The 13,142-nt window shown below is 42.5% G+C and overlaps 1 protein-coding gene across 2 annotated transcripts in view; it reads left to right on the top strand.

Moving 5' to 3' along the window:
• APBB1IP (amyloid beta precursor protein binding family B member 1 interacting protein) overlaps positions 1 to 13,142 on the top strand; it is an 880,024-nt gene that overhangs the window by 372,695 nt on the left and 494,187 nt on the right. For both annotated transcript variants that reach the window (XM_086941655.1, XM_086941656.1), the window contains one exon: positions 9,989 to 10,066. In XM_086941655.1, the coding sequence (XP_086797781.1) occupies positions 9,989 to 10,066 (78 nt within the window). The remainder of the gene's footprint in view (positions 1 to 9,988; positions 10,067 to 13,142) is intronic.

The raw sequence follows: 13,142 nt of genomic DNA, 5'->3' as shown, positions 1-13,142 counted from the left end.
CCGGCAATGATGCCCTTCTTCAGGCTGCAGAAGCAGCTTCAAATGTTTGCTTCAACCCCTCCTCCATAGCCGCACACCCTGTGCACAGGGCATTAATCAAGACTCATTAAAAAAAATCCCACGCTGCAAATGGAATACATTTACTAAGCACTAGAACTGTAACCACAATTGAATTCAGGAACCCCCAGAACATGTGCAATTTGATTTCGCATATGCCCCAGAGAAATTACGTGAGCCGGTTAAGTACTCCTGAACCCCCTACCTAACACAGCTGGATTACAGCTGAACCCTTATGATGTGTACAAATGTATTATTATTGAATCCCTTGGCTTTCACAGTTAAATAACAGATGTATCACAAAATATACACTATGGGGCCGATTAGGATGGCGGGTGGACTTTGCCCGCCCGCCACCCTCGTGGAAAAAGGGACCGTCCGCGAGCTGAGCGGCGGTCCGGCACTGCATATTAGGATGCGCCCACCATAGTGGTGGGCGCATCATGCATTTTTAACATTGTGGGGGGCGGTGCTCTCAGCAACGCCCGCCACAATGCTAAAAATGCATGTATGCATTTGCATACACAAAGTGGCAGGCACCGCGTGGTGCCGGCCGCATTGTGTATGCACATGCAGGGGGGTACCACAGGTAACCCCCATGTGCACCCCCCACCCCCCCTTCACCATGTGGGCCGCAGGAGGCCCCCGAAGTGAAGACCACATGCCTTTCCATAGCGGCATTGCCGCTACGGAAAGGCATCTTTTTAAGCCCATCCTATTATGCCTAACGGTGTCTGATAGACACCGCCACCATATTAAACCTTTTCCGCCCCGGTCGCAAGGCGACCGTGGCGGAAAAGCGCCGGACGGTCTTTCCGTCCGCTGCGTTCCCCCTGCCATGCTAATATGGCGGGGGAAATGGGTGGCGGTCAGACCTGGATGTCGGGCGGATCGCCACTGCCCGCATGGCGGTGGCGATCCGTCCGACATCTTAATCGGCCCCTATGTCTTTACATTTGCACCCTGACAACATACACATCTTCATTATAGAAAACTTCCCATATTAGAGTAATGTTATAGCTTTATCCCTATTGCAGTCCTTTAATCTTTTCTACTAGGATTTTATTTTTTTCTTTGCCTCTTTTTGTTCCCCAATATTTTCTCACTTTTCCATCCCTTGCATTATCTCTCAATTGTTTCTTGTTTTTTCTTGTTTGCCATTACCTTACTATTTCCGATTTCCTCCTTAGTGTCTCACTCGCATCATTCTCTTGATATCTTCTCTTTGTGTCTTATATTCTCTTCTTGCTGTTTTTTGCATATTTATGTTTACTACGGATTTTTTTCATTTGTTACTCATTTCTCTCCTTCGCTCATCTTTTGATTTCTTCAGAATCCTTTGTATTTTCTTTTCTTGCTCTCTCTAATTTGCCCCATCGTTTGTATTCTTGCCATTTCTAGCTCTCCCATGTTCTTATTTTTTCTGTTTGTTTTGTTGTGTGCTCTTTTTTTTCTTATTTTCTTTCCTTTACTTCATTTTGTGTATTATATTTGCAACAATTTTCTCTAAACGCAATCTGTCATGCTTTCTTCAATTTGCACCTTATTGTCTATTCTACCTCAATTCTTCTCTACCATGTTTCCTACTGTATCTATTTGTCTCCTATCTTTGTCTCTCTTGTTTTCTCTTGCATTTCTCTTTTTGGCCTCTTCCTCAATGTCTCTCTCCTTTGTGCTTCATATTTTCACTAGTTTCCATATTCACTTCTTATTTTTTTCTCATTTTCTTCCCTTGTCTCCTATATTTATTATTTATGTTTCTATTTCCCCTCTTTCCATGTTCTCTCTCATTAACGCATGTTCCTTATTTTCGCTTCATTCTCCCTCTGCCAGTAATCCCACATTTAAACTTAATTATGTTGCTTTGTGCCCTCACTTGAGCTTTACTATTTGCTACTGCTTTTCTCACATTGTATGCAATTGTTTATGTCTGCTCCTTGTTTTCTCTATCTGCCCCTTTTATGGTCAAGTTCAGGTTTGGGTCGGTGGTTAAAATTGCCTAGTGAGTAATTGTTTCTTGCACAGTATTAGGGCTTTTGGGTTGTCTGGCATAAGCCAAATCATTCTGATGTTACTACATTTTTTATGTAAAGTATACCTATGGGGGCTTTCCACCCGTCCTCTTCATCCATTGGTATGTTATTGAGTCATTAATGTCTCTATTTTGCTCACTACAACACATAGCTTGCACCAGCTTGTCTGCCAACTTTAGGCATTGGTTAACTACAATGTGAGTGATTGCATTATGCATTTTCACAAGGAGTACATTCACACACAAAGTAGTTCCCTTTAGTGCCAGGGAATAGAATGGAAATGTGTGTTGTTTTAAATATTTTAGCATTTAACATTTTTTTTAAATATATTGACAAAGGCAGCAATAATATTTCAAAAACAATTAGAAAATTAAACAAACATTGACAAAGTCAAAAGACTGTTAGCCAAAATCATACCTATTGACTTTGCAAATGCTTGTTGTAGATCTGGATTGGCATGTTCAGTGGTTTGATACACATTCTTTGCCCAAGAGATTGTTTCATGCACAGAAGTGATAAATCAATGAGGTCTATTCATTAAGGGTGTGAGGCTTAATTTACAAGTGTAAAGTTGTAACTTTACCCCTATAGGTGAAGGTCTCCTATTGTAAAATATTGGAAAATTGTGCAAAGGTTATTTAACTCAAATTATAACAAACGCTTTATGTTAAACATTGATGTAGATTAATTTAATATACTTATTTTAAATGTAGGATAAGATTGTAAAAGAAGCAACTGTGGAATTAACTTAAATGTGAATTAAATATTTAATCAATTTAAATATATTACACTAAAACATTTTTAATATTTCTTAAAAATATTCACCAAAAGTAAATGCTTGTATTTATTTACTTATTATGTATTCAAATTTACTAAGTGTTGTGTTTAAAATCCATTTAAACCATTTTATTATTTAAAAAAATAAAGTTTGATTTATTTTGAAATTTCATAATTTTTTAACATTAAATGCTCATGTATTTTTTTTAAGACTAAATAAATAATTTAATTTTAATATCATTTCCAGTGGGATTTTATTTTAAGTCACACCCTACATTATTTTCTATTGAGATTTTTTGCAGTACCCGTGTTTGTCCATGTGTGGTGCTGGATTTATTGCAGGTCTGAGATAAAGTACTGCAGCAGTCTAAACTATAAGAAGAAAAAAAGAAGTGGGGGGACTGACCAAGTAAGACAGTATGCAAAAGATGTCATGACGTCACGACCTAGCACTAACAAATGAAATAACGCTATTTAAATTATTTGTGTAAATATTGGGACAGTCCACACCCTCTGACAGTCTTACATTGTCTGCACTTATATACAGGGACACAACAACGGCAAAAGCATGCCTCTCTTAAGTACCTGTGAAGAGCAGTCAAGCTGTGTATTTTTGTTTCCCTCTGTGGCATTTACATTTGTGTGAGATTCCAGGCGGCCCCCAGTCAGCATATAAAACAAAAGGAGGCCAGAAGGCCCCTTAACTTAGGCCCAGCTGAAGGTGAAAAAAGGCTCCCCCGCTGCCTGCACGTTGCTGCTAGAATGGAAAGCAGGTAACGTGCAGGAGCTGCTGAACGTGTCCCGGTGTCTTGCACTGGGACAAGTTCAACATATTTGTGTGGGGCCTAACTGCGTGTACCCTTCGACTTGTGCCCTGTTATATTGGAAATGGTCTGATTGGCTCTCTGAGCTGTCGGGGCTTTGCGCCTGAATTTTTCCCAAGATTATAGGTTATCTGTTTAGTTCCTATTTTTGTTCCAACCCCTTCTCTTAGTTAATTTTATGCCTTACCAATTCTGGCCAGTTTGTCAAGAATTTGTATTGTGAGCAGTCAGCTATGATAGGCCTAAAAATCAAGGTTCAATTCTGATACTTCTGACAAAGGCCTACAGTCCACACGAAATCAAACCGAAAAATGGTTCCGTCAAGTAGACCAGAACAGGAGAGTGTTTTCCAACTAGTGCTCTTTACCACTGTTTGCCAGAGAGCATTCTCCTATAATTCATCTCACTTTCAGAACTGAAAACTTGGCTCTTGAAACAGGCTCCCTCCTCTCTAGTCATGTGAATTCATAACCCCTATCCATGCCCTGACTTTATTTTTCTTGCCCCCTTTCCTAGTCTCTCTCAATTGGTCCATATTTTACGTGACTCACCCTTGTATTTGTTCATCACTTTCTATCCTTAATATTTTTATCTCCTACTTAGTTTATATTTTCTCTCCTTGCCATGTTCTATTTTCGAATACTGCCGCTATGTTTTCTCTCACTGCTCTTTCTTGCTCCCACCTCTCTCTCTCTCTCTCTCTCTCTCTATATATATATATATATATATACTAGCAGCCCGCCCCAGCGTTGCCTGGGGACAATGAGGCTTCAGGGCCAACCGCCCGCCCAGGCCCCCGCCCGCCCCGACATTGTCCGTGCATGCCCATGCACGGACACGGACCAGGCCCCCCTCCCGCCCTGGCTCACTCCCGCTCCGACATTCGCCTCCCCCTGCACACAAACCAGGCCCCCCTCCCGCCCCGACTCACTCCCGCCCCGACTCACTCCCGCTCCGACATTCGCCTCCCCCTGCATCACACAGTCTCGCACTGCGAGTTTAACTTTCGCTTTCCTTACCTGTGCCGCCACTCCTCACTGCACAGCCGCTCGTCACTGCCCCGCCGCTCCTCCTTCGTCGTCATCACGCATGTCGCGTCGCGATCATCACGCACGTCGCGTCGCGGCCAGCGCTAGGTCCGCGCCGGCGCTACTTTCAGGGCACTACTTTGTTTTCAAACTTAATTTTTTTAATTTACTTTTTAATTTATATAGCCTATGTCCATCTACACACCCTGACATTTTCATAGATGCATCGGGTGTGTAGATTGGCGCTGTGGTTCCCGAGTTTACCTGGCCAAAAGGTGCAAGTTCTCTCTTTATAATAGTAGTATAGATATATATATATACATTTTTCTCTCCTAGCTCTTTTTAGATTCATTCTATCTGCTTATACTTGCCCTATCTAGCCTATGCGAACTTATTTTGCCACCTTGCTCTTTCATAGTTTCTCCTATTTGCTCCCTACTTTACCTCATTGACAGCTGTCTTCTATTTTCTTCTATATTACTTCCTCTTGTCTGCAACTTATCTCGTCTGTCCCTTTCACTCGACAATGTGCTTCTCATTTTTGTGTTGTTGTACTCTTTTGCTCCAATCAAGTGCCGTTTTATGTACTATCTTTGTTTTTATTAAGTGTGCTCACCCATTTAATTTTTTCCCACCATGCTCATTCTTACACCTTTCTTTGTATTCCTTATTTCCTCTCATAAAGTCTCTTGTGTTAGCCAACGTATTTCCTGTTTTCTTTCCTTAGCCTTTCTAGTTCTTTCCATTTTAGCCCATTTTTCTGTTCTTCTCCCAAATCATGCTTTCTTCTATTTGTTATTTATTTGTAGCACCTTGTTCAGTCTCATCCTTTTTTTTACATATTGTTATCTATTTTCCATTATGATAAATAGCATATTTTCTCTCCTTGCTTGCTTTTTTAACCCTTTTATTTGCATATTATGTTCTCCTTGCACCTGTTTTTCGCTCCTATTTGCTGATTATTTTTTCCTCTTGCCCCATTGACTACTTTTTTTAAATAATTGTATTATGTTCACTCCTTGCATCAACGTATTCCATTCGCTCAATTTTCTCTGTTTGATGCCTCTTTTGATATCATTGCTAATTGTGTCTCTCCTTTTCTTCTACTGCTTTTTCTAATTGCTCCCTAATTTCGTTGCTTACTCTTGTTTTTTATGTACTATTTGCACATGGAAGTTTCTTCATACTTTTCATATTGCCTCCTATTTTTGCTCCGTTTTTTTCTTGAGGTAGTATTTTTCATTTTCAACATTTGCTCCTTTTTTCATTCTTTGCTCTGCTTTTGCTATTTCTACTCTATAGTCTCTTCTTGTTCTTCTCGGAGCTTTTTCCTATGTTCTCTATAGTCTCAGTCCTTTCCATCTGTCGTTATCTCTCCAATTTACTGCATGTTTTCTTACCTTGCATCCTATTTTTAGTCTTTATAATGAGCTCCTTTTGCTGGCCTTCCGCTTATGGACGGCATGCTGTCCTGAAGTAAATTAATAATGCAACTTTAATATTCAAGCCCATTATCAGAGGTTTGCCCCATGTTATATTTCTGAATTACCCTTATCCTGTTTATGTCTAATACCTGTGTTGCAGATAGTCTAATAGGTTGTGAGTTCTCTGACATTGCCTTTTATAGTAGCATGTACAATGTAATAATACGAAATTAATAGATGAATAATGTCTGTGTGGCTATTTTTGGAGGAAAATTGAGTAGTTAGTGTCTTTAAGTTTACAGCGGGCTGCATTGTGTTCCAAGGTACTTGGAAACAGGTCATTCAGAATGTCGCTAGGTTCAAGGTGCTTTAGGTAAACATGTTCCTACCTTCCTCCTGAGTGGGTATCATATCAGTGAGAGATAGGAAAGCTGAGTTCGATTCTTTCAGAGGAGTTTATGAAGAGTTCCGGACACTCACCTCATCCTCCTTCAGCCCTCTTCACCCCCTACCCCTTTTTTTTTTACTTCCGGGAGGGATCCAAAATCCCTCCTACTTCATCCATTTTTATAAATACTTTATTTCTTTCCTCCTCATTCTCCTCTTTTTCCCACTTAACTTCTCCTCTACACTGGCTTTGTCTACCTTTATATCTAGGTCTCTTTTCTGTTTTAATATTAAACCCATATAAGGTCCACCTTTTAAAAAAAACATTTATATTAAATTAATATTTCTTTTTTAACTCGTCTTGGGTTCTTTGCCTTATTTCTAACCAAACTGTTTTATTGTTAATTTATTTGTCCACTAAATGGTTTTCTGATTATTTGGGTTTTCAGAAAAGGGTTTCTCTTATTTTGTTTGTCAAAGAACTTACATGCTATATCTCTAGACAGTTTAACCTTAGTGATAACTGAGCTGGCAATTAAGGTCTCGGGTATAATTATGAAATTGGGATTTTCTTGTTACGTAGTATGAAACTTGGTCGGTTTTAATCTGGCAGGGTAAGTAAACCATATAACTGCATTATGTGTTTTAGGTGTGGCATTGACAGGTTTTGTTGCCTCGGTAGACTAGATCAAAACATTGCATTAAAAAAATATATATACGCTGGCAAGCAACACTTTTAAAAAATGTCTTTCTCTTTTTTCTTTTTAGTAATCCTCGTGTGTTTAAACTGTGTCTTAAAGTTACAGTAATCCACAGCCAATAGTGCCTTTGCACCTATAAATATGTTCGTTTTCTGTGATGTGCATTAAAACTAAAAAGGGTGTATCCACCCGTTCCAAACAGACCTGCCTGCTAGGAAGCATCCGCACTGCTCTATTAAAATGACATGCAAATCTTATTTTTTGTACCTAAATTGTTTTTATTGCAAGTATAAGGCCACCATGTTTACGTAAACACAGGCTTTATTTTTGTGCGTGTGTCAAATACGTCTTATAAAAATGAAAGATTTTCCACCACGCCAAGGCCACACGTATTAGCTTTGCCAATACTTGCTTTTTTTGCAATGCAAAGGAATCTCTTCGCTTGCATGTCAGGTGTTTCCTATTGTTAAGTGATTCCTATTGTTAAGTGAAATCTATAAAGCTCATCTGCCACTTTCTGTAGGTGCCTGTGGTGTGATGTCTGGTGGGGTGTGATCATATAATTTTGTTGTCCCTAATTGGCTCGATTTCTCATTTCTTTGTGTACTAGACGTCCTGTCCTTGTTCCACTGTCTTTGCTCCCTCTTTGTTCATGTTCTCTTCTCCTGTGGCCGTATTCGAATGCCCTTGTCACTGTGACCTTGCCACGATGACATGGATGTTAGGTGATAGACTGTTTCAAGCAAAGCCCTGATAGTAGCTTATAGCAGGCGCGTAACGCCTATAGGGCTAAAAGGACTTCAGCTCTTCCCCCCTCCCGTTGTGAGTCTCAGTTCGGGCTGCTGCAGCTCGAGCTGCTATGGGCTCGGCTGGGCAGTGTCTGGACTCTGGAGTCTTATCTCCAGCACACCCGAGTTTTTCACAGCTCTTTAAAGACCATTTGCATATTTACATACCTTTGTAAACTGGTTACTAAGGCATAGTTTTTTTTCCGGTTTCCATACCCCCGTGTCCCCCACTCTGCCAATTCCTTACATTTGTATTTTCCATTTACTGCTGTAGTGTGAGGATGCATTTCATGAAAAGCAATATAAAGTAGAAAAATGCTGCCCATGTGTTGTTTAAAGGTGCCTGCAAAGTCCTCGTCTTGACACTAAATGGGATTATAAATAATAGAGAAATGTATTCATTTGTAATGTGACTTTTCTGTCTTTGTTCCCTTTAATTATCAGTCATGGATCATTCAGGCAGCCTTAGAACACAATTAAAACTATGCACAGATAGGTGATGAAAATACAGCTTTAGGTGACTGCTTATTTTTTTTACTGTATGGGACATCAAAATAATGAGATGGCAACCCTAATCATAAGACTGGAAGTTTGTTGCAGGATCAAATCATTATTTATTTCCTCCACCCTCCACCCTGATTAGTGCCATAATAGCAATAATTTAACTTGTATCTGAAACCCTATGCTCCCATCAATAACAAGGGCTTGGGAATGCATCCTGCATTCAGACAACCCACTCCTCACTTTCGCCCTTTACTTTCACGCTCACCCTGCACTCACAACCATCACTATACACTCACACCATTCACCTGCTCACCCTTCACTCACACTGATCACTCTGCACTCACAATGCACTAGCGCTCTTCACCATGTACCTCACCCTGCAGTCACACAAGCACACTACTCACCCTGCACTCGTCTCCCTTCACTCACCTGTCCCTCTCACTGCTCATCGGCAATCTCACTAAAACAAGCCCATCACTAACCATTTGTCCCACTCTGTCACCTGCAAAGCGTAGAGGGTTAATGTGCCTGCTACAAATAACGTGTACCATGCAGATCACAGAACTGAGTGTGAGTAAACTATGAATGGCACTATAAAATATGAAATGTTTGTCAGAAAGGTGCTATCGAGAGAAGAGGTGCATTGTTGGTGAGTGGTAGGGAGGGAATTCGTGGAGGAGGAGGAAATGAGGGAGGGGGAGCCAAAAAAGACTGTTGCACCATGTGCGAAGAGTGCTAGAGTAGAGCTAGCCCGCCCCACGCCCCCAGTCGGGACTAGTTGCACCCCTGGCTTAGGATGCTTAGACAAAGGCCCTGGGCTCAGAGCAATGGCTACTGGTGAGGAAGGGAAGCCATTGCATTTTTTAAAACGGCGGATCTGTATTCTTTTCACGTAAGTACGTCAAAGATATGGGTATGTTTTTTCCAAGGCTGCGTGCAGCGCACGCGTGTGCGTGGGTGAGTGCGTCGGTGCGTGCATCAGAGTTTATAGCACCCCCGTCCCTTCTTTCTGATGCTCTGAATGGCGTTCTTGCTGTCACTCGGCTGTCGTCAGCCATTTCATGCTCGTCCCCACTGTGCCGTATTCTATTTATACATGTTATCACTTCGACGAAGATGGGGACGGTCTGGATGCTGCCGCGGCCCAGATAAGATTGCTTCTGTTTGGAACAGGGAGCTAATTTACGATAACTGCTTCAGTCAGCAACATGTCTGTATCTCATGCTGCCAGCAACTTCTTACAATTCAAGCTATTCAACTAAGGATGCCTTTCTTCTCTGTGAACAAAACAAGAATGAAATACCTTTAAATAGATTAAATAGTTCAGCACGTATTATCTGTTTCATTTTAGAAGGCATAAATTGTATGTATGCAAAATCGTCTTTCTTTGAAAATTGACCTTTGTGGTTGATCAAAAACTGTCTTTGCAAAGAATTCTGTGGATTAAACTGTATGTTCCTTGCAGGAAGAAGAAGAGTCCAAAGCTAAAGCTGACAAAATTAAACTTGCTTTAGAAAAGATGAAAGAGGCCAAAGTTCGAAAGGTAAGCAAGGACGCCATGCTAATAGATGTTTCTTTTTTTGTTATAAAGAACAAAACATGGTAGGAAGGATGGATCTAAAACGTTATCTTTTACGCACAAATTGTTTTCTTACGTTTTTGTATGTGCAATTAAACAAAGGGGTTGGTGTTTATGCTTTAAAAAAAGCTCATATTTGATAAATATTTTACCGGGCCCTTTTCTGTTCTGAATCTTTCTTATGTCAACCATGCTCTCCCTCCATTTCCCACCCAGATCCTTATTTTTTCTCTAGCTAAGATGAAACAAAAGAGAACTTTTCGACGCATTTACATGGATTATTTTGCTAGACGTTTTTCCCCCTATTAACTAGAGTTAAATGTAAAATGCCTGCCAGTGACCCTTCCCTGGTTGGACAAGAGTTAAAGGTTATTGTTGAAGAGTTCTCTTAGTTCTTTGAAACAAAGGAGAAAAAGAAAAAAAGAAAATGACTTCCTGACAAAATTTGGAAAACGACAGCTACCCTGGGATGGTCTGAAAGTATTGAAAGGTTCAATATTAAATTGTCTTGTAGTAGCATTTGTATATCACCTCATACCCCTGATGAGCACCTCTTGGTGGATTGTAGCTGGATACTCTGTTTCTTGTGAATGTTTCTTTGGTTATACTTTGACCAAGAGTACACCTCCCGCCGTTCCGCTCGGAGGCCACCGAAGTCATCTGCGGCGTCCCGCAAGGATCTTCGCTCAGCCCCACTCTCTTCAACATCTACATGAAACCACTAGCTGCCATCGCCCGCAACCACAACCTGAACATCATTTCCTACGCCGATGACACCCAGCTGATCCTCTCCCTCACCAAAGACCGCGACACCGCCAAAGCGAACCTTCACGAAGGGATGAAAGACGTCGCCGAATGGATGAAAAGCAGCCGCCTAAAGTTGAACACGGACAAGACAGAAGTCCTCATCCTGGGAACATCCCCCTCCACTTGGGACGACTCCTGGTGGCCCCCAGCACTAGGAACCGCACTCAAGCCAAGAGACAAAGCACGCAACTTGGGCATCATGCTGGACTCCTCCCTATCGATGACCAGGCAAGTCAACGCCGTCTCCTCGTCTTGCTTCCACACACTCCGCATGCTCCACAAGATCTTCCAATGGATTCCCACCGAGACAAGGAAGATGGTCACCCAGGCCCTCATCACCAGCAGACTGGACTATGGAAACACCCTCTACGCCGGAACAACAGCCAAGCTTCAGAAGAGACTCCAGCGCATCCAGAATGCCTCCACCCGACTCATCCTGGACGTCCCCCGACGCAGCCACATCTCGAGCCACCTGAGAGACCTAAACTGGCTCCCTGTCAACAAGAGGATCACGTTCAGACTCCTCACCCACGCACACAAATCCCTCCACGACCTGGGCCCTAGATACCTCAACAACCGCCTGACCTTCTACACGCCCACCCGCCAGCTGCGATCGGCAAACGTCGCCCTCGCCGTCGTGCCTCGCGTCCAGAGAGCCACCGCCGGAGGAAGATCCTTCTCCTACCTAGCGGCTAAGACATGGAACTCCCTGCCAGTCCACCTGCGACTGACCCAGGACCACCTCGCCTTCAGGAAACAGCTCAAGACCTGGCTGTTCGAGCAGTAGCAGACCCCCCTCCCCACGCGCCTTGAGACCCTTCCGGGTGAGTAGTGCGCGATATAAATGCCATGATTGATTGATTGATTGTTTGTCTTGTGAATGAGGGTGCGCTCCTGTTGTGTCACAGAGAGTTTAAAGATTGAGTGCAGCAAAGAGGATTACTTACAACAAGGGGTGGTGAGGGACAGAGTCTCTGAATTAAGCAGAAAGCTCTCACCCAGTCAAGAGATCAGGGCTAGATCCAACACCGTTTTTTAGCTCACTGCACCATCCCAGTTTCAGAACCTGGCTGTATGCAAATTAGTCTGTTCCTGTCCCAGTTCCCATGATGCACTGGGCCAGGGACAGACTGATTTGCATATAGCCAGGTTCTGAGCTGGGATGGGGCAGTGAGATAAATAATGGTGATGGATCAAGCCCTGATCTTTGGACTGGGTAAGAGTGGTCTGTTTAACTCAGACACTCTGTTCATCACCACCCCCTTTTCTAAATCGTTTTTGGCCACTATAGGTGTGGCAGGGTATACTCAGACATGAGTCCCTTTCTCACTGCTCCATCAGGATTCAAGCAAGCCGGGCCGAAGAAGGCTGAAATGCCAGAAACCGGTCCCCGGTAGCTTGTCTCCTTTCTGGTGAAGAATTGGCTTGGTAGTTTAGTCTGCCCTGTTCTCATGATGCACTAGGCCAGGGACAGACTGTTTTGCATATAGCCAGGTTCTGAGCTGGGATGGGGCAGTGAGCTAAATAATGGTGATGGATCAAGCCCTGATCTTTGGACTGGGTAAGAGTGGTCTGTTTAACTCAGACACTCTGTTCATCACCACCCCCTTTTCTAAATCGTTTTTGGCCACTATAGGTGTGGCAGGGTATACTCAGACATGAGTCCCTTTCTCACTGCTCCATCAGGATTCAAGCAAGCCGGGCCGAAGAAGGCTGAAATGCCAGAAACCGGTCCCCGGTAGCTTGTCTCCTTTCTGGTGAAGAATTGGCTTGGTAGTTTAGTCTGCCCTGTTCCCATGATGCACTGGGCCAGGGACAGACTGATTTGCATATAGCCAGGTTCTGAGCTGGGATGGGGCAGTGAGATAAATAATGGTGATGGATCAAGCCCTGATCTTTGGACTGGGTAAGAGTGGTCTGTTTAACTCAGACACTCTGTTCATCACCACCCCCTTTTCTAAATCGCAAAGAGGATTACAGCATGGGGTTGCTGTTCCGGAGGTATTGCATCAAACTTTTAGCTATGTTTAAATGCAAAGTAGCATAGCTCACAGGTGCCTTTCTGAAAGATGTCTAGATGAGGGAAGGTGCATTACAGGGTTTGCATGGTAAAGAAGACATTTTTGGTAACTTTTATTTCCAGGTTTCTTACTTCAGTTAAAGCCATCAGACACTGGCCATTTTCCTGTGGCCAGATGGTTTTCACAGGTCAGAATCTCCATTTTTGTTAAAT

Source organism: Lissotriton vulgaris, chromosome 10 (genome assembly GCF_964263255.1).
Source record: "Lissotriton vulgaris chromosome 10, aLisVul1.2, whole genome shotgun sequence".
Lineage (NCBI taxonomy): Eukaryota > Metazoa > Chordata > Amphibia > Caudata > Salamandridae > Lissotriton > Lissotriton vulgaris.
The sequence above is the reverse complement of the archived record's forward strand: the minus strand, read 5'-3'. Positions and strand labels throughout refer to the sequence as shown.